We start from the raw sequence: 21,616 nt of genomic DNA on the forward strand, positions 1-21,616 counted from the left end.
TTGGCTTCAGTGCCTTTTTGTGATATCTGAAGCACAGTGTAGGAGTATGCTTTACACACTTGCCCTGGGTTCAGCAGTAGCAGTCATTTTTCTCCTTAGTAGCTGGTGCAGTGCTGTGGTTTTGACTTTCAGCCTGGGAACAGCACTGATAACACCGATGTTTTTAGCTGTTACTCAGTAATGTTTAGTCTGACCAAGGACTTTCTGAGTCTCATGCTCTGCCAGGGAGGAGGGGAAGCTGGGGGTAAGCAGGGACAGGACACCTGACCCAAACTAACCAAAGAGGTATTCCATACCACAGCACGTCGTGCCCACTATATAAACTGGGAGCAGCTACCTGGAAGGGCGAGATGGCTGCTCGGCTTGGGCTGGGTATCAGTCGGCAGGTGGTGAGCGGCTGTATTCTCTTCCTTTGTTATTTCCTTTATCATTATTATTATTGGAGGTAACAGCAGTGATTTGTGTTATACCTTAGTTACTGGGCTGCTCTTACCTCAGCCAATGGGAGTTACATTCTTTTGATTCTCCTCCCCATCCCTCCTGGAGCGGGGGGAGGAAGGTGGGCAGTGAGCGAACATCTGCGTGGTTTCTGGGTTGCCAGCTGGGCTGAAACCATGACAACGCTAAAACCACAAAACATAACAAAAAAACCACTTACATACAAAAGTAAAATAAAGAATTAATTTCATAATGAAAGAAAATTAATTAGGCAGAACACTTGGTTAGCCGTAAGAACCTGATGACAATGGCTTCACAAAAAGTTGTAAGTAATACTACTCTTGAACTGTAAATAGGGACTGCAAAACAACCTTTGACCAATATGTTGTCCAAAAGCAGCTAGATGAGCCAAGATTCAGTGCCCCAGACATTGTATTCCAACTGGAGTTTTGGAGTGCTTTGAGATGTTCTTTGTATGAAGTTTTTTTCCAGTGTTCTAGATAACACAGAATGCAGAATGCTAATAAAAGGCATCTCACTCAAAACAGACTGTGCATAAGCTTAACTATTTTAAATAGAAATGGCTCATTTTTCTATTTTTAAACAGAAGCAGTCATTCAAGTTTCACATTTCACACTCAGACAGATGCTACTGCTAGCTCATTGGGGCTTGATTTTTTGCAAGTGCACAGTTTCTATGTTGGCTCCCACACCTAGCATGTTGCTTGCTGTGAGAATACCAGTGGAAACTGCTAGTGGGATCTGCTAGTGGCATCCTTCTTACCAGATCCTTTCTCAGATGACATATACAGCCCGCACTGCTTCACAGACAGAAGCTGCCACCTCTGTTCTCTCTCCAGTGCTGAACTCTGCAGTTCAAACAGCCTCATCTGAGACCTTGCCCAGAGCTCCATGGCTTTTGCTTCTGTTATTCCCAATGGGAGTGCAGTCTCTCTGACACCCCTGATTTCTCCAGCTTTTCACACAAAGCTCATTCACGAGTTCCCAAGCATGCAGGGCTGCTGTGTGCCAATCAAGAGAAGCTGGTATGCGTGTGAACTGAGAAGGGGGGACTAGCCCTTGATGTCTGCCCTCATTCTGTAGAGAACTATTTTAACTGAGTGAAGAAGACTTGCTACAAGGTAGCTGTAATGTTTATTTGCCCTTCTAGATCTTTTGATTCTCAGAGTTTCTGTCCCTTCAGTGGAGTTGACCACTACACCTACAGCAGCAGCTGAAACGCTGTGTGTTACTGCATTAAACTGGCACCAGTGTCTGAGTAGCTTAATATGCAATCATTCACTAACCAGAGCCTTTACTCCACCCAGACCACTAGGCTTTTTTCTCTGCCAGGTAGTCTGGACTGCTTTTTTTAGATCATTCCTTTGCCGTCTGTTTGGCTGATGGTTTAAGAGACATGTGTTTTGATCTATTTTCCCTGATTTAGTTTTGGGACCTCCATGAATATTAACCTAACTGTTGTACTTGAAGATATGACTTCGTGTTTATTTTCCTGGCTGGCTTCTCTAAACTTCTTTGATTTCACTCTGTTTTCAGGTAGACAGCAATGCAAATTTGAAGATTGTACTCATTAGTACTCATCAAATGAAAATCATAAACTCTGTTGATCTTCGCTATAAACAGTAGTGCGCGAACTTTGCAAAGCCATTTTTCCTGTGTGTAGCTGGGACCTGAGCAGCCAATGGGAAAAATACTTGAATTCACAAAGTTCAAGTAAAATGTAATTCACTTGGTACAAAATATTCACCATTTTGTATTTGTTAAGTAGTTTCTCCGTGTACACTAACAAGGAGTACCTAAATCTGGTCCTAACTTGTGGAAAACCCTGAACATTTGCTTTTGAAATTATGTTCTTTACAAGGCTTTCTGAAGGGATGTATAAAACTATGGAAGGCTTTTGAAAAACTTGGCCATAGGGGTTCAGTTTTGCTTCAGACTGCTGCAGTTTTCTTTCTTTTCCAGAACCTTTGCCAGACACTGTGGTGCTCGGTAAAAGGCTCTTGCCGCTCCAAACTGGATGCAGCTGCAGATGGAACTCGGTGTGGAGAGAACAAGGTGACAGTTCTGCTGCCTACAAAAGGGTGGTGGAGGATCTATCAGTATCTCTGCCATTTTTCAGTGTGAAAGAGGAGCATCATGTGACATCTCAAATTTTCAACCCTAAAAAAACAAACCATTCACAATAACATTTTCCTGCACTAATGGTCTTAAGCTGTTTGTCCTTCCTCTTCTCTCTTCAGTGGTGCTTTTCGGGTGAGTGCATTACAGTAGGCAAGACTCCTGAAGCAGTCCATGGCGGATGGGGTGTTTGGTCATCCTGGTCCCATTGCACAAGGACATGTGGGGCAGGAGTTCAGAGTGCAGAGAGACCCTGCGATAACCCAGAGTAAGCTGAGTGCACAATCTTTTCTTACTTTTCATTCAAGATCTTTGAGACACTTACTACATTGGAAGCTCTTATATGAGATGATTATCAGCAGGTGACACAGCCAAACAGACCCGGAACACCTCTCCTTCCCAGTTAAGCCTACCTGTGTGAAACTCATTACCTCATCTTATATTCTTTAATCCTTAGTCTCCATGGAGCTTATTTCTACACAAAATTAAAAAAGCCCCAAAACTGTTATTTAATCTTCAGACTTTGCAGAAATAATAGAAATGTTGCTTTAATAATACCACTGTGAATAAATAAATGGCCTGAAACACTGGGTGAGAGCAATAGCTAGTGATTTGTTCTGAGGCAAATCAAGGAGTCAACTCTTCATGTTCTGTTCTAGTCATCAGCTTTGTTCAGGCAGGAGTTGACAGATACAGAACATGAAAGGCAGAGTTTTCTAATACATATCTAAGTTCATGAAGACCCTACATATAATTTTCAGAAATCACTAAAGAGTGTGCGTAACAGCAAAACTCACTTGGCTTTTCTAGAACTGTCAAGCATTCTTGAAAATACGGTGTTTTGGGGAGTTAATTTGATAGGTTAATTTGTTGTAAGCTCAGCCAGGCAATTCTTTAGGCTCAGCACTTCTTTGTTATACAGGTCTTTTCTAAATCTCTGTGCTCCATACTGATGTGTTTGGGTACATGCAAGTGGTATCTCTGTCCTGCCAAGGATTCAGATTCACCTTGTTATCCCACTGGAACCTGAAAGACATTGCTCTTTTAAAACTATTTTTAACCCAGAATCTCATGTCGCAGTCTGAATGTTCCTTTTCTAGGCCACAATTTGGAGGAGACTACTGCACTGGAGAAAGGAAACGATATCGCATGTGTAACATCAGCCCCTGCCGAAAAGACTTGCCAACCTTTCGTCAGATGCAGTGCAGTGAATTTGATACAGTTCCCTACCAGAATGAATTCTACCACTGGGTTCCCATTTATAACACAGGTATGAAGCTACAAATCTTCTAATACCTTGCATAAAAAGTCAGATTTACGGACCTATGAGAAACCTCTACAGTGGCAAGAAGTCACTGAACTGCAAGTCTTTAAATTGATCAGAGAGAAAAATCTGGTGTGCCTCCATATGTAGGTGTGCCTTTTGTGTATACACAAAGGCAGGTATTCTCCACACACAGCTGTTTTAGCAAAGCTGTGGTAATAATGGCTGTGATTGTAACTAGCCTAGTTCCTGTAGGGATATTGCACTAAGAAAAGCTATTGGAAGTTACATTTATATTAATTGTTCAGGATAGACCTAAACTGTCTTTTCCATTGCCAACTACAGAAGTACAGTAGTATAGTGTAAAGCTGCATGTTTGGGCCTGCAGCATCACTGCACCCAATAAGCAGAACTGTTCCACTGCACAAATGGAGCTTTACTACTTCCAGACTCAGAGCTGTATGGTAAGTATACCTGGCATGACACCAAGGAAGTAATAGCTCAACAGGTTCAGTATTGTGTTGCCCTGTATTGTAGGGACAGAAGGATGCCTCTGCCTTATAACTTGCTTTGTAACAGCTAGCTACTAAATCCAGGGGTAATAGTTACTACCATACAGCTTGATTCTTCATGTATGCATAAATGTAAGGTGTAGATTATTTAGTAGAAGCTAGCAATATGATTTTTTTTTTAATAAACCAGCTAGGGAAGTGAAGCTCAAGATTCATCCGATGGTATTGTAGGCATGTTTATTGCATTTTCACAGTTATTGCCAGTTCTGAATAGGCTTCCTAAAGTTCAGCTACTGTTTCAATTTCATCTAACAAACACACCATTGGAGACGAACCTGGAGCAGACAGACTTCCAGGAAAATATCTGATGAAAGAAAATACGGTTGATAGAAAGACTTTTTTAGAAGAACTTCCAGTAAAACAAACCATGATAAATGCTAACAGCATAAGACTTAGTCAAAAGCCAAACCTGTAAAATGTTTTCTGCAGACTCATAAGCTGTTTTGTGCGTTTTTCTGTCCCTGAGGACTGGAATTCCAGTCCTTGCTGTTAGTGTATTGCTGCAGCGTACAGCCTTAGTTCTGTTCATGTCCTCTCTAGGGCAGCGCTATGGAACTGGTAGTTCTCCATGTGTATTTGTTGCAGTCTGCTACTAAAAGGCATTACGAATCATGAATAAAATGCTTCCTGCACACTGGAAGGCATGTTTATTATGGTGTGTACCTGCCGTATTTCAAAAAGAGCCAATCTGAGCTTTACAGGCAATCCATTTATCTTTTAAATGCTGCATTGTTGAGCCTAATTTCATCTGGAACATCCTAGGTTTTGGTGACCTTTTGCAAAAATCTGTCAAATACCAAGGAAATATATTTTTCTCTGCCTTAAAAAGCTTTTTGACTGTTTTTACCAATTTTCTTGGCAGCCAGAATTTCAGCCTAGAGTTACTGTCTCCCTCATGATCTGTGAGGTCCTTAATGTTTGCAACTTCATTCTTACATTCCATTAACAATGTTTAAAGTGTTTTCTTGCTGCTAAGCTCTTAACTTTCAAAAATCCTGGCTTCCTCAGGTAGGCAGGTTTTTCTGGGAACTCTCATCTAAGCCAAATAGTGTGCTGATCCTTCACCTGATATCTTCATTATATGATTGAGGGTGGGTGAGCGCACTGCTTCCAGTCATGTTGAGCCAGTGTTAACTACTGCACTGAAATACACCCGAGAGTTTTTCATCCCATTTCAGTTTCAGATTTTCTTTCATCTTCACTTGGTTGCTAGAAGGCTTCTGGGCAAAAAACTCCAGAAGTAAGGTCATAAAACAGTGCTCTCTCTGTAAGATGGAGAAGTTTGAGCCTTTCTGGTGTTTGTCTTGTACTGCCCCCCCCCCCCCCCCCCCCAAAAAAAAAGAGATGATGTTTCAGGGCTCTGGAGACTTATCACCATGTCTAGCAAATGTGCACCAACCTTTCTCAGTGTACACAAGCTTCCCTTACTTTTCCTTTTATCTGGTGCAATCCTATTTCAAAGACTTTTCACATCACTCACACTTTTCCCTCCACCCCTTCCTTTTTCCCAGGATCAACTTCATCCCTAATTTCTCTGCCTTCTCCCCCCTGAGTGGTGCAGGGGGCTAGGGAATGGAAATAGTGGTCAGTTCATCACGCATTGTCTCTGCTGCTCCTTCCTCTTCAGGGAAGGAATCCTCACACTCTTTCCCTGCTCCAGTGTGGGGTCCCTCCCATGGGATATGGTCACCTGTGAACTTTTCCAATGTGAGTTCTTCCCACAGGCTGCAGTTCTTCATGCACTACTCCAGCCTGGCTCTGTCCATGGGGTACATCCTTCAGGAACAGACTGCTCCAGCATGGATCCCTTCCATGGGATGCAGTCCTTCAGGAACAGACTGTGTGGAAGCATCTAGTTGAGGAGGTGAAACCCATAGCTAAACATTTTGTGACATTTTAGACATTCTGGGTTCCTTCATTCTGCTGGAAAAACAGTAAATTATCTAGATGGTCACAATTCGTTCTCCTGGCTTTAATTTCTTAGCTTACATAAGCCAGTTCTAATGAGTGTCACGGAATTAAACACTGTAATAATGTCCTTTTCCTGTTGGGTGCATTGTACCTTCACTAGAGGACAAAGACTTTTTTTCAAAAATAGCTTATGATTTAATGTGAGGCAAGATACAACAGGCAGCTTTAACAAACAACCTAGAAGAAGATCAGTGAATGACATCTTGCTGTTGCCAAGGCTAACTATATTTAAGGTTCCAATTGAGATTTTTCCATTCTATTTTCAATGAATTTGGACCTGTTGGGGAATTTGCATAGTCTTATTGTGGATTAGCTGTGGAGCACAGAAAGCCATGTGCTCCAGCTGGAGCACCTGATTATCCCAGGGAGTCTTCAGATGAAGGGGACTTCCAAGCAAAGATGGCTAAAGCAACCAGCACCTCTGACCAGGATATTTTCTGAATTGTGACCCCACACTTATTTATTGCATACCATTTGACAAATGACACTCACTTGAATCTGATAGCTTCTTAGTGCTTAACTTCCATGTACAAAGTATGAGCCCTACACTGAATCATGTATCTTTCTTTTCTCCGTCTGTGTCAGGATCATCTCGTATACTGACAGATAGGAGTTATGTGGTGTTTTATATTTCATATTTCTTCCAATATATGTCTGTATATCAAGTAAGATGTGTACTGATACAGTCACAGGGGCTGAGCTGACAGCAGGAGATAATGTTTTACTATCAACTGATTTGACAGTAAATTTCCTTTTGGAGATCCGAGCTTGATTCAAGTGATAAAGTAGCTTCAACTCAGCTATTTTTTCCCCAGTTTTGTATGTGTTTGGTAGTTTTATTTTCTAATATTCTTTGGTTTGGATTTCCTCAGCCAGTTTTGCGTTCTCAAGAGGTGAGAATTTGAAGAGAAGAAGCCCATTTCTTTTCTTCCTTGTGAATTAGAAAAAAATACCGAATCCTTATCTTCTGCTGGCAGGCACATTAATCACATCCTTCTCAGTCAGGTTAAGCTGAATCCTTCCTGCAGGTGAACTCATGGGAGTCAACTGTGAGGGAAGGAAATTTAAAGTGGGAAGTGAATATGTTCCTTCCTGTTTATCTTCGTGTTGCTCTGTTTACACTTGGTGAATCTGAACTCCATTGTAATGTACAGGGGGAAAAAACGCCACATGCCTGAATTCTAGGATTTGTACTCAGCTTTGCTGGTTTGCTTCCTGAGTCCCATTCTAATTACAGTGACTTACCTAGTCACTGGGCACTTACAGGAGTTCTGTGTCTTGGGATTCCATGACATCTGGGTTTCTTCTATCTATTAAAGGATTGGTCTTGAATCTGTTCAAATCTGCAGCATAATCTCGGGGCAGGATATGGGCACTACAGATAAAAAACAGGGTGTAATTTTTTTAGCCTGCTGAGTGTTGGTGACACCTCAGCTAAAATCTTATGTTCAGCTAGGAGCAACACACTGCTGGAAGCATTCAGCCAAGCTGGAGGAGGTTTACAGGAACGCAACATGGAAGTCCAGTTATTTGAAAAACACAGATTGAGAAAAACAAGTTTTGCTCTAGAAAAAGAGAAAATGGAGTGTGTCATATGCCAGCTGCCTCAAGAGATTTTCTAAGGGTATTTAGCATGCATATCCCTGAGCTCATAGAGATACAGGCTAGCAAGACTGCATGGCTCCATGCTTGGGTGTGGATGAAGGTGTGGAGATCCAAGCAGGCAGTTCTGTGCCCTGGTTAACTGACTTTGAAAATCAGTACCCCATGGTCTTACATCACCTCAGTTTGAATGTAGCTCTTCTGCTTTCAAACTTGGATTTGACATCAAGTTCTCTGTCACTTCATACCACGATTTTCTATTCTCTCCACGTAAGCAGTGCAGGAGTCCTCAGAGAGAGATGGATCTAGCAGTTCTTCATATCGTGAAAGGTAGAATAAGCAGAAACAGTCAAAGCAGCACGAGGGAACTTTAGGTTACATATTAAGAAATCTTGATTGCTTTGTGGGTGGTTAAACATTAGAGCAGGTTACCTACAGGGTTTGAGGAATTACTACTATCACTGAGGATATAAATACAGTCTATGCAGGGGAAGTGGCTTTGATCCTACTTTGGTGTGGAAGGATGGGTAAAATCCTGTAGGCTTTACTCAGGCAGAAATTATCTCTGTTTAAATGGGGATTCAATGTGCTTTTCCTGGTCCAAAATTGTGGGAACACATTTATTACTCTGTTTGCAGATTAGATCTAGTGGTTCAGGCATGTGCTGGATTGCAAGAATTCCTGTATATTTTGGCCTAAAAGTTACTAAGATGATAGCCTTTTTGTTAAAGTCTCATCATGAATTAATCAAATTTGCTGACATAACTGAAACTAAGACAGCTGCTTTGATGAGTTCCTTCTGAGCAACTCTAGTGCTCATATTTATCTCAATTTAATCTTTTTAGATTTTCAGGACTGAAATAAGTTTTAGAAAACCTGAATTCAATGCCAGTTGTTGCTTTCAAGTTCTTCCATTGTTTTGGGAAATGTGTTTATTTTCCTTGGGTGTCGGATCACCTTCTGAAAACAGGAGACGAAAGTACTCCATACACCTGTATAGTTTCATGTTTAAAATCTTAGACTTTTTAAGGACAGTGGCTGATTCCAGTACAGCTAGTTTACAGTCCTGGAATAATGGAGCCCCGATCTTTTGTCAGGTTCCTTCGCTCAGCTGTAAAAGAATGATAGATAAGCAAATAATTTTAGAAAACTAATAGCTAATACAGCGCTAAGGTAATGTGCCCTGACCAGCCTTCTATGCACATGAAATACCAAAATAAATTGAAGAATGATGGCAGGAGTATAAATATTGGATAGCATTGAGTTTGTTGGGAGGGAGCAGTGTCCTCTCACTTGCAGTGATGTTCAGCAGAAAACTGATAGGAAGAAAAGCAATACAAAATTCATAGGTACAGGCAGGATCTAATTTTAGGTCAGTTACTAGAGTCAGGAATATCAGGAAAGCTTTCATGTCCAGAAAACTCTTCTTTGAATCACAAACCTTTGCAAGTCTGAAAGTTTCCTTGTTAGGAGAAGAGATTCAGAGCAGCCCTGTGGAGAAGGACTTGGGGGTGTTGGTCGAGAAAATGAACATGAGTGGGCTTCAGTGTGCGCTTGCAGCCCAGAAAGCCAACCGTATCCTGGGCTGCATCAAAAGGAGCGTGACCAGCAGGTCAAAGGAGGTGATCCTGCCCCTCTACTCTGCTCTCGTGAGACCTCACTTGGAGCATTGTGTGCAGTTCTGGTGTCCTCAACATAAAAAGGACATGGAACTGTTGGAACAAGTCCAGAGGAGGGCCACGAGGATGATCAGGGGCTGGAGCATCTCCCATATGAAGACAGGCTGAGAAAGTTGGGGCTGTTCAGCCTGGAGAGGAGAGGGCTGCGTGGGGACCTCGTGGCAGCCTTCCAATATCTGAAGGGGGCTGTAGGTGTGCTGGGGAGGGACTCTTCATCAGGGACTGTAGTGACAGGACAGGGGTAATGATTTGGGGCTTAAATGGGGGAAGTTTAGATTGGACGTAGGCAGGAAATTCTTTGCTGTCGGTGGGGGTGGGGCACTGGAATGGGTTGCCCAGGGAAGTTGTGAGGCGCTCCGTCCCTAGTGGTGTTCAAGGCCAGGTTGGTCAGAGCTTTGGGTGAGATGGTTTAGTGTGAGGTGTCCCTGCCCACGGCAGAGGGGTTGGAACTGGATGATCTTAAGGTCCTTGCCAACCCTAACTATTCGATGATTCTATGTATTTTGGCTTTTCAAGGGAGTTATCTTTCTCTACAAACTTTTTCTGAGTTATATTCTTAGAGCATCATAGTTATGAGTTATGTCAGCAGACAGCACTGCCTGCTTTTTCTTGCTCAGTGATTTCTGAAATGAAATTGAATACCATCTTGCTATGTCCACACACACAACTAGGAACGAGGTACAGATATCAAACTGTTGCTCTACATATATTTCATTGCGAACAATGTAAAAGCTGAAATGGGTTTCTGCAAAGTCTTTGTCAGTTAGGATTGATTCTCTGCAGGTAACAGACTAGATGGAATTCTGGAATTCTCCTTTCCATAGGAGTATTGTGCCTTGTGTTTAGAAAGGTGCATTGAGAAGGTAAACAAGGTGGAACAAAATTTAGAGCACTAAAATAATCAAACTAGCTACACGGACAGAAAATAATTTCTGCAGATAGAAGTAAAATTACTTGTATTACTTAACATGACGGCTCTTATCAGAATAAATGATGGATGTTATGGCTAGCAGTTTTCACGAAGGGGCTGAGGGCTGGTAAGGATTACAAATTTCATGTTCTTGACCGAGACTCTTAAGTAGCTCCATCTCTATTGATATTCTTGAACATGACTCACGTCACCTTGAATTCCACCAGTTTTGTAACGTTGGTCCATGTGTGTCCTCTGCCTCTAATCACTCTGTTGCCGTTTATGGAGGCAACCTTGAGAAGCCACAAGCACAACATTATTGTCAGTCAGTGCTGAGATTCCATTTTAGCTCCACTGACAGGAGGGAAAACACAAAAGTCCTCATTAAGGTTTTGGATTTCCTTTAGTGCCCCTTTTTATTGTTTGGATGCCACTTCTCTAGAGATCCTGTCTACGTCAATGAGTTTCATAGTTTTAAAGCTCAAGCTGTGTAGGATTCAGTCTCCAAGTTGCAAGTATTTTAGAGGCAGGAGTTGTAGTCACTTTTGTGCACTTCATGGTGGTAAGTGCTGAGCAAGGAGAGCAGATTTTCCCCTTTGAAGGAGTAAATCTGTTTGTAGGAAATTGTTTACGTTTTTTGCATTGCCAAAAGTTTGAAATTCTCTCATTAGTAGAAATTCCTTCAATTTTAAACACAGTTCTCTGTATGAAACAATCCAAGTCAACAAAAAAGGAAGAGGGAGATAGAAATTCATTAGCCAGGATGCAGAAGATATATAGTTATGCTTCATCCTTCTGAGATGAAGGGAGCCACTTCCATTGGCTCTGTTATGCACACGATGAAATTGTCTCTCAGCAGAGGCACCTCTGCAGCACACAGGGAGATTGTATTAAAATGGCTCAAGAATGGTGCCTTGAAGTCCTTAAAGACTGGCAGTTTTAAGGCTTACTGATTTGCTCAGCAAAGCATTTCAGCTTGCTGAGCATAAACAAAGTGCTGTGATGCGTGGCTACACTGGGGTCTTGGAGTAGAACAAAACGAGAAGACAGATCCTCTGTTGCTGTCTCTCATTGATATGACAGTGGATGACTTTTTCCCAGTCAGATAGCTCTGGATCTGCTGGATGGTTTCCACAGAGTGCTGTGTGGGCGTGGATTATAAATCTGTCTTTCCTTTGACACTGGATTCAGTTCTAACTCATCTTCCGTGTGCACAACTTAGTAATCAAATTTGTGTCCTTTGACTGTCTGAAGCCATGGTTTCAAAATTTCTCATTCCAAAGGACCAGTGTTTATGAGGCAGAGCAGTGTGTGTTTGGCTCTTCCTGCTCCATGGATCGAATAGACAAAGGCTGGTCCATTACAGGAAACTTTGCTTCAGAAACCCACAGATTACTTTTGCTGCAGCTTTTCTCTCCCCTGATGCTTCCTTGCACATCTATCCAAGAGCAGCCTGCGTCTTGTCAGACTCACTGATATTATCTGCATTTCATAAGTTGCCAAGCAGGAAAAATGTCCAGTGTTTGAAATAATTTATGCCAGCATATAGCTGAAAATAAGCACTGATGTGACACTACTGACATGCAGAATATCAGAAGCAACCACTTGACTGCTCTCTGAGGTAGACTGGCAGCGGTGGTGAAAAGCTGTAAATTACCTCTGAAATCAGTCATCAGATGATGGAAAACTGTTGCTTTTCAGTATCTTTGGCAATCTCACCCCCAGATTCCTCCTTTCCCCTCAATGATGACAGCTGGTTTTACTGTTTTTCTGTCCCTTTGTCCATCACAGCTAAGGGCCTCATTACTGCTTGACTGAGCCAGCTGCCTGTAAACATACCAGTGATTGAGAGCATTGAAGCATGAGGGCACCAGCCTCCAGCAGCTTCTAAAAGTCCACAAGTGGCATTTATCAGACCTTGTCACTGTCTTTAGCAATACAGCCTTCTCTATGCTAACTTTTTCTGATTACGTCATTTCTGTCAAATGCCAGGGAAAATGAGTGGATGATGAAGTGAAAACATAATGTCATTCCTTGTGCATTGCAGTTCAGTGTCCCACTAAAGTATTTTCTGAGAAAGCATCTTTGTTTTCTTTTCAGCAAACCCCTGTGAGCTCCACTGTCGCCCAATAGATGGCCATTTTTCAGAAAAGATGCTTGATGCAGTCACTGATGGTACTCCTTGCTTTGAAGGAAAGCACAGCCGAGATATCTGTATTAATGGCATGTGTAAGGTATTGGGTATGTTTGCATGTTTCTTTCTCTACGGTTTTATTTTACAAAGTTTTGGGAAAACTTTTTATGGGCAGATTGAGAATTTTTTTTTGAGGACTGGGGCCAAGTACTCCATTTTACCACATTCTTATTGATCATGGAAACAAGTTTGTAGAAACAGCTTTTCCAAGTAGACATAAAAGTTGTTTCCATCCTTTTTAATTAATCCATTAAACCTGAGTGCTCATTACTTCTGGTACATTTTAATGCCTCTCTTCTTCTTCCGTTATTCTAAAACATCAATGTAAGAAAATCTGTTTGTTTCAGTTTAACATTACATATTATGTAGGAGTTCTGAACCGACTTGTTATAGTAAAAATTATTTCAGTTTACAATAATAAATTGCATAATGCCGTACAATGAAGTAACAGGCAAATACAGAGTATATAGTTCAGAAGTGAAGAATTAACATTCTCTGCATATTTTGCATCTTGATACTAGGTGTTTAGGATGATGTTTGTTTGTGGCATTTGAAGGTGTGTTCTTGTAAATTCTATAATACCCACAGTCCTAATTTAGTGAATTAGGTTTTAGTGAATTTCTGATAAATAAAATGAGTACTTTACTTGTAAAGGGATGTATTTACAACAGTTTATTTCTTCAAACTGGGGGTTTGTATGCTGTATCCCTTGAAGCCTTATAGCTTTTTTGCTTTTAAGATCTTTGGAAACAAAAGTGGGACTTGGTGTCTTGTGGAAACTATATTAGCTTACTGTAGGGAGCTTCGGATTGTATGCCTTAAGTCACTGTATCATATAAAAATGCAACTATATGGAACTTCAAGAAGTCATGTTGCATCTCTTTTGAGAATCATGTTCCTTTTTTGACATTTTTTACATTCTTTTCTTGAAGGCTTGTACTGACGGAAACTCTGCATTTTTAATAGGTCGTTGGTATACCCTCTCTGAAGACTTTCTATTTTGGTAGGATTCTAGTGCCTTAAGAGAGCAGCAATAAAAGATTTGTTTTAAGCTTTCCTAGCAGGACATGCATTTGTGAAAGGGGGTTACCAAGACCCTGCTCAAATTCACAATGGAGAGGTTCTGCTTGGCTTTGCTGAGACAGGATGGGCCTTTTAACTATCATGGTGAAAGACCTGACCTGGACTTGAACAGTTCAAGACAGGTGGAAACACATCATTAGCAGACTGAAATGGGTAGTAAATGCTGCATACCATATCTGTGCTTTTGACCTTGGAAGAGGCCAAGTGGCACACCAAAGAGGCTGTCTTTATGATGTTGCACTTCTATTTTCTGACATTCAGCCCAAGTGGACTGGGATCACTATGGTAATTTTAGTTTCCATGTGCTTTCTGTATTGAACCTTGCCCGTGACGGTCAAATTTATACCTGTTAGAAATAGCAAAACTTAATTAATCAGAAGAGATAAATCAGAGGTGAAAGGAAAGCTAATTTTAATTGTGTTTTGTAGACATTAGATATACTTTAGCATCAATAGTTTTGGGGACTCAAAGCCTTTCTAAAAAATTCATCCAAGGTGCTGGTGCTATCATAAATACAGTTTTGACATCATTTCACATGTTGATTGCTACTTCACATCTTAGGACAAACAGATTTAACTGGAGTCAGAATCATGAAGTGAACAGTATAATCATGCAGCTGCCACAAATGAGACCAAATTATGAATATAACCCAAATAGCTCACAATTCTAAAAGACAGTGTGCTTTTATCTGAAATAGGTACCCAATATAACACTTGAGGAGAAGCATTTTCAAGTATCTCTGTATAATTCACTAGCATAGACTCAATCAAGAATTTAATCTCCTAAATTCAGCTGATTTCCATCTGATTTTGTAGTTTGCCATGATTGTGTTCAAAGGAATCAGAAACAATTGTCTTACCTTGATGGTTGAATGTGGATTGAAATGCCTCATTTTAGCTACCGGAGGTGTACTGGATGTTTTCCTAGCCACCCTGGCAAAACCATAATGTGCATCTTCAAATGGGAAATAAGTACAGACAGACACTAGTGCTGATCCACTTGGTCCTTACAATTTGTTCAATATTTGGGTCCTAATCTCTTAGAAGTCCTGCCTATACCTCAGTGCAGAAGGACGCCTTATCAGTCACGTGTTATTGGTATGGTATTCCTTTAGAACTTGCCTCATACATTCAAAGACAAGCTAGAAATATTAACTCATTGAAGGTCTGGCACATACAATAGCTGGGTCTTCTCTCAGCTTTGTGCTTACACAGAAGAGGATTTGCCTAACAGTGCAATGCTCTTAAATCACTCAGTGCTGGAGCCAGTGGCTGCAAAGTGGCATCTCAAATCTACATGCATTCAGTTACAAACATGTTTTGTTCTAAGTGGAGCAGTTAATAACGAGATGAAAGATGGAGTCCTCTTAATCTTTTTATTGTATTTGAACTTAGTCTGGCCTTCCTTCAGGTATCTGCTTAGACCCCATCCTGTCATGATGTCTGACTTACAGACAGCCTTGAGTGCAGAGAGTCAACAAGATCTGTCAGTAATTTAATCTAAAATCCTCAAGATATACCATGAGTAGTTTTCTATTTAATTGAACTCCTCTATACTCATCATTTGAGTGTCACTTTTTCCCTTTATTTAGAAGACCTTTAAAGCACATATCCTGTCTTCCTGTGTTTTAAATTATACATCACAAGTGCACTTTAATTCTTACAAGAGCGGTCTGTTGCTTCCCCAGTGTTAATAAGCAAAGATACTGCACTGCCATCAGAGTATGTTGCTCGAGCACTGATGTATACATGACTGAAGAGCTTGGTTAAATTAAAGCCATAGCATCATCTAAAAGTGGAGACGTACGTGGTGTATGCTCTGAGAATGGGCAGACACTGTGGGTGGAGGACCTGGCATCTCTGCTGTTTCTAGTGAGCATTAATTTTCCAAACAGAATTTTAATAGGCTTTAATGACTTCAGTCACGCAAATCTGTGAGCCGTTCTCTCTGGTAATTCACAATTGTTAGGTTGAGAGACTAACATTGTATTGGAGAACTGCGCAGCTGTGTAGTACTAGAGAGGAAAATGTGTTGCGATTTTTTTTTCTTGTGCTGAAAGGCAGATTGCACATCTCACATTTTCTGTGGTAGCTTTACTACCTGCCACTATAATCTCTCTCCTTATCCCACTGCTAGCCCAACAGGACATTGATTCAGATGCACGTAGACAAATTATAAGAGAAATAGGCACATCAGGACACGTTCCTCCACATTTAAGGCAATGCTTTGGCTAACATGAAATGAACATGATTTCTTTGTTTGGAGACAAGTGGGGGAAACAGAAGGAAGAGCTTAAGAGCTCGATGTAGCATCCATGTAACTTTAGTAATTCAGGCAGTGCAACCCAGCCATACCATTCAGCAACAGCAAAGACTTTTTGTATCTGCCCCCAGCTACCAATCTGACACAGAATTCTTTCTGTCTGGAAGTGGCAAAAGGGTAATATCTCTGACTCTTTTTTCCTTTAGACACTGAGCAGCAGGAAGGAAATTGTTTCTCCTTCCTGTGATGCAGCAAGGCAATTTGAATCATTATTTCTGCCTCCACACTTTGTGCTGGGCCCAGAAATAAATCCAGTCTCTGGTCCAAAAGGCTTTTGGTGAATGGGGCAACGGCAAAGGGATGCATGGAAGGGTGCTGATTTGCACTGAGCCTGCTGTGGCAAGCAGTGGTTGCTGTAGCACAGCATGCTTTACTGGCAGAGGGTGCACAAGGAAATATGTGCACCCTATATACAAATAGATGAGAAATATGTGCACAAATATACAAAAGATTTAGAGCCTAATTGCTGCTAATTTTTGGCTTGTTTTATAACCTGTTTTATTTAGTCTCTGTATCACTTTTAACAGGTAATTTGGCATGAAAGTTGAAGCACATGATTATTTAAAGCAGTTTTAGAAAATATGACTACTGCATATACAAAAGAATCAGAAGAACGAGGAAAGCAAGTGAAAGGGAGGAGGAAGTATTTAGAAGTGAATGGATGACAGAAATAGTATGATACTCACTGAAGCGGGAAAGTAAACCTGCTCTAGTTGAAATTAAAGTTCATGTAAATGTATTTAGAATGAATGACTGCTGTTTAGTCTGACACATCAGAATATAAACTTTGTGATGTTTATTAATGGCCTTGTAAGAGAAGGCCCTGTTGCTAGCTCTGAAGGTCATTGCACTACCAGTAGCACCCCAGAGCTAGGGGATAAAATGAAGGCTTTATTTACCCTAACACAGTAAATTGCCTGCCTTGCCACAGTTGTCTGCAGTGCCACCATGCGTAGGTAAGACTGAACTCTGATCAGATACAAACTGTTTCAAATGTCAGAGGAAAAACAAAATACAAACTTCCATGTTAAAACTGGAAGGGACAAAAGATTCCCTTCATGTCGTAGCAGTGCCATATTTTGATGCCATGAATATAGAGAAAACTTCAGCTGATTCTGAGGTGATATGGCCCATGTATGGCCCATGCAGAGATGTTAATTAGCACCCCAAAGACAGGAAAGTTACGATACTGTGGACCTGCCACCCCACTCATTTGCTTGTGCCAGTGTGGTAGTTTGGGACTAATTGGTTAGTTTGGGACTAATTGGTTCAGCATTTGGGGATTTTTAAGCTATGTGACACCCACAGGGGAAATATGTTCAGTGACGTTTCTTTCAAAATGTCTGATTGACAGTGGGAACCAGGTACATTATTTGTTGATGCAGCCACTCAAACAAGCATGAACAGTAAATAAAGATGAACAGAAACCTTTTCAAGAGCACTGATTTTCTACCAGAAAATGCTAAATTGGTAAAAGATGTATAATGTGAAGATGTCATTTTTTTAAAAAAGAAGTTCAAAAGAGAAGCTCCAAAACACTCATTAATAATAATTTATATAGCAAAACATGAAGTGCAAGGATTCCATTTCCACATTTTCCCCAAGTTCCTGTTTAATAGTGAATATGTGGATAGAATGCAACATGAACTTTCAGGACTCTCCAGAGGGGCTGGTTACTCCTCTGGTCTAATAACAAACTAATAATGACTTCACTAACTGTTTGTAGATGATTAACAAAGGTACTGGTAGTAAGGACACTGCAGAATGCACCTCTTTATAGCTGCGCACTTCTTTAAATTCTTAGGAAGTGCTAAATATAAACGGTGGTGCATCTGTAGATAGCAGGTGAAGAGCCAGATCTGAACTCTTGGCAAGATAAAGAAACATCCTGCACTTATCGCATTGGTGTCTGTGTACTTTAAATACTTCATTAAATCCATCCTTGGTTGACTAGCTACATGTTTGGAGTAAAAAATGTAGCTACCTTCTTAATGTGTGCTTATCTCTGTAACATTCTGTACTGCTCGTAAACGTGGTCCTTGGTGCTGAGATATGTCTGTGTGAAAAACATTACAAAACTTCCACATTTTTGCGAGTAGCCTTCTCTGAAAGGAGAGAGAACCTGAGGCTGATGCAGAGCCTTTTGGCATGGCCGTTGTTTTTCAGAGCGGGTGTTAAAGGCGCTGGCTATTTGAATCCTTTGTGAAAATGCAGTTAACATGGTTTAACACCATTTGTAATTTGAGGCCTTTACGTGCTTCTGGTTTTGCAGCTTCTTTAGCTTCTTATTAAATCACTGGCACATAGAGGAAAAGTTCAGGTGTTTCTCAAGCTGCAAATGACAGAAAAATATTAAGAGAATTGCAGCAGCCTTTATACCTAGATTGGTCTAATAGGTGGATTTTCCTGTTAGAAGCTTATAGAAGATTACAGTAGCTGAGGTACTGAAGGTAAAATAAGATCCAAATCAAAAGAGGGGATACCAGATTTTCATACATCATGAGGGTGTTAGACAAGTTGGTAGGTATTACAACTGAAAGCTTATACTGGGAAAAATCAGCTGAGAAAACCTTTACATACCATCAGACTTACAGCTATTCATCTATATCACGAGATGGGTGATTTAGGCCTCCAGATATCTTAGATACTATTAACAACCATTAAGTGTTGGATATTAGGTTGTGTTCTGCAGTATTGCTAGTTTTTAAAGAGAAGCAAAAAACACCCCAAAAACAAATGAAGATGAAGTTTAAAAACATCAGTGCACATAAGTTTTTGTTTGGGCAAGGAAGAAGTTTTGTCCTGACTCATGAATAAATTTTTCTCTACTTTCTCCCTGTAGCAAGCATGAACTGGAAAATCAGTCTTTATCAGAAATTTATCTTGACTCATTTTCCTGTGCTGACAAGCTGGAGATGTATCTGTCATGGGTATAAACGTTCATGCGTACTGAACAGTTTCTCTTTGGCAGATGGTTTGACTGCAGTAGAGGTTCTGCACTGTCTGACAGCCACAAAAGGCTGAGCAATGATTTCAGTTCTTTTTACTGCATTGTATTCCTGGGAATTCATGCATGCTTCTATGACATAAGAAAGCAGACACAAATCCTAGATGTATTGGCTGGTCCTAGATGTTGAGGCCATTTGGGTGACACATTTTCATCTCAAGTGACTGGTCACTACTGTATGTTTCATGACACGGTGGTGGGTTGTTGCTTGTTTGGTTGTCACTTTCATATAACACACGAGTTTGACCTAGATATAGCCACCTCTATTAGTAGTTTCTGTATATAGGGTATATGCTCTTCTACAGAATGGGTTCTCTTCTTAGAGGAGCAGTGTAACCAAAGGCAGTGATACCTGAGCTTTGAGTATTTCATGGTCGAGGCCACATTTATTCTGAAACCACTTTTCCTCCTAGGCTGTTGGCTGCGATTATGAGATAAATTCCAATGCAACTGAAGACCAGTGTGGAGTTTGCTTGGGAGACGGCTCTGCTTGTCATACAGTGAAGATGATGTTTAATCAAACTGAAGGATTTGGTAAAATGGGCTCTTTTAAACTCTTCAGTTGGTGAAGTCATTTCTCTATATAAAAAGGATTAAGTACTTCCCACAGCAAACTGGGTGATCGATTTGCATAGGAAATTGTAAACAGATGTTTCACAATGAATGCTGCTTCTGCCAGAAAAGATCTGTGTTCTGTGCTTTTTAAGTTCACCTTGTATAATTAAAATTATGTCAGAGACCAACAGGCCCTATGCACTTTACACAGATAATAATAAAACCCAAAATAGCACGTATATTCACAAAATCAATGTAATTTACCACTTGAAAATCTGGACCAAATCTCTGGACAGTGTAAAGCACCAAGAAAATGCTGGGGTGAGTGGTTTGGGGATTCATCTCTAAGTGTCATAAATCTGATACCGTTTGCTATAGTGACCATGCACCATCTCTTCCTCATGCAGAACTTCGCACTTGCGGTTGCTCTGAATTTTTATGTAGGATGCCTCTGGCTTGAAAAGTAACTCCCTGCAAGGTTAAGGTGGTCTGAATCAGTACTTTGAGGACTCAGCCTTTCCTTGTTGGCAGTACTGAGACATTCAGGCTTTCAATTACATTGTAAGATAACATGTGGATGAGTAGGAGGTGAAGGGTCAAGAGAGTGGGAGACTGAAACTGTATGAGAACCATGGCGGTGAGCTGAAGAGACAGCAGGATAAGCAGCTTCGCATGCAAAATGAGGACAGGAGGGGGAGAAGTGGGAAGATAGGGCACCAGAGAGTGTGTTTAGAGCAAGGTTACTGGCTGAAGAAAGAGGCTGGTGCAGGGATGGGAAGTGTCAAGAGTGCTAGTTGGTATCATGCTAGCAAGGAGGGAGAAACATGAGTGAAGGTTTGACTTTGAATTTCCGTTGCTTGGGGTTTTTTTAATAGAATAATTCTGCTTTGCGTAAATATGACCTGTGCTAAGAATTTAGAGCTGATAAGATTTGATAAGGTTTTCCAAAGACTGGTGAAAAGCACTTTAAATATTTCAGGAGTTTTTCTGTACTGTGTAGTTGGATTTGCTCTCCTACGCTTCGTATCCCACAGGTGAAAGGTGAAAATGGCCTGCAACCGTGCTGCAGCACAGATTGTGTGTATGTGTGAGACTTACAAAGGAAAATAGAGCTCTCTCTCCCTCAGTACTACAGAAATCCTCCAATCTCTGACCTTTTGCTTCTGCTACTCTAAATTTCACTCTGCCTTTGGCGGTGTGTGGGTTTACCAAGGCTGCAGATGATGTGAAGTTTATTTTCGAGTAACAATTTTACTAAAAAGTAACATGTGGAAGATTAAGTGCCTCTTACTTTATTTAAATTCATTTTATGTTATATCTTCACTTAGTTTTTACTTGCCCCAGGATTCAATAAGCCTCGCTGACACATACTGCTGAGGAATACTGAATGTTAAATAAAATAATTTCATTGCTTTTTTTTAGAGTCAGTAAAAAATGGATTGATTTTGCAGATTCTTTCCCCTTCTACAGTCATTAACTCCATTGCTGATGAAATAAGGAAAAGTGTCAAGAAAGGCAGAGATTGGTGGGTTTTTCAGCTTATAAGATAACATGGATCTTGTTGATGTTCACAGGTGTTAAATCAAGAAAAGGAAGTGATTTTGTTCACAATGTCTGGCTTCTTTCTGTGTCTGATAGGTACTGTGTTGTTCTGCCTTGCAGTACAGATTTATGGCAGAGTGGCTACTGAACAGTTCATGTAAATGTGAAGACTTCAGGCTCATAAATTCAGTATAGGTAACAAAACTGGACCAAAGCATGCTTCCAGTCACTGACGAAGAAAATTTGAAGAGTTTTGCTGTGCTTAGTGGCACAGAGAGATAAAACAATCAAAGCTAGTATATTTTGACTGAAAGCTTTATTCAAAACCGAAGTTCAGCA

General features: G+C 40.7%; 1 protein-coding gene across 2 annotated transcripts in view; it reads left to right on the plus strand.

The window, feature by feature from the left end:
- Positions 1–21,616, plus strand: part of ADAMTS12 (ADAM metallopeptidase with thrombospondin type 1 motif 12) — a 167,695-nt gene that overhangs the window by 103,685 nt on the left and 42,394 nt on the right. For both annotated transcript variants that reach the window (XM_065661879.1, XM_065661880.1), the window contains 5 exons: positions 2,421–2,513; positions 2,699–2,844; positions 3,677–3,846; positions 12,675–12,808; positions 19,594–19,714. In XM_065661879.1, coding sequence (XP_065517951.1) covers positions 2,421–2,513; positions 2,699–2,844; positions 3,677–3,846; positions 12,675–12,808; positions 19,594–19,714 — 664 coding nt within the window. The remainder of the gene's footprint in view (positions 1–2,420; positions 2,514–2,698; positions 2,845–3,676; positions 3,847–12,674; positions 12,809–19,593; positions 19,715–21,616) is intronic.

The sequence above is a fragment of the Lathamus discolor genome, chromosome Z (assembly GCF_037157495.1).
Source record: "Lathamus discolor isolate bLatDis1 chromosome Z, bLatDis1.hap1, whole genome shotgun sequence".
NCBI classification, from domain to species: Eukaryota; Metazoa; Chordata; class Aves; order Psittaciformes; family Psittacidae; genus Lathamus; species Lathamus discolor.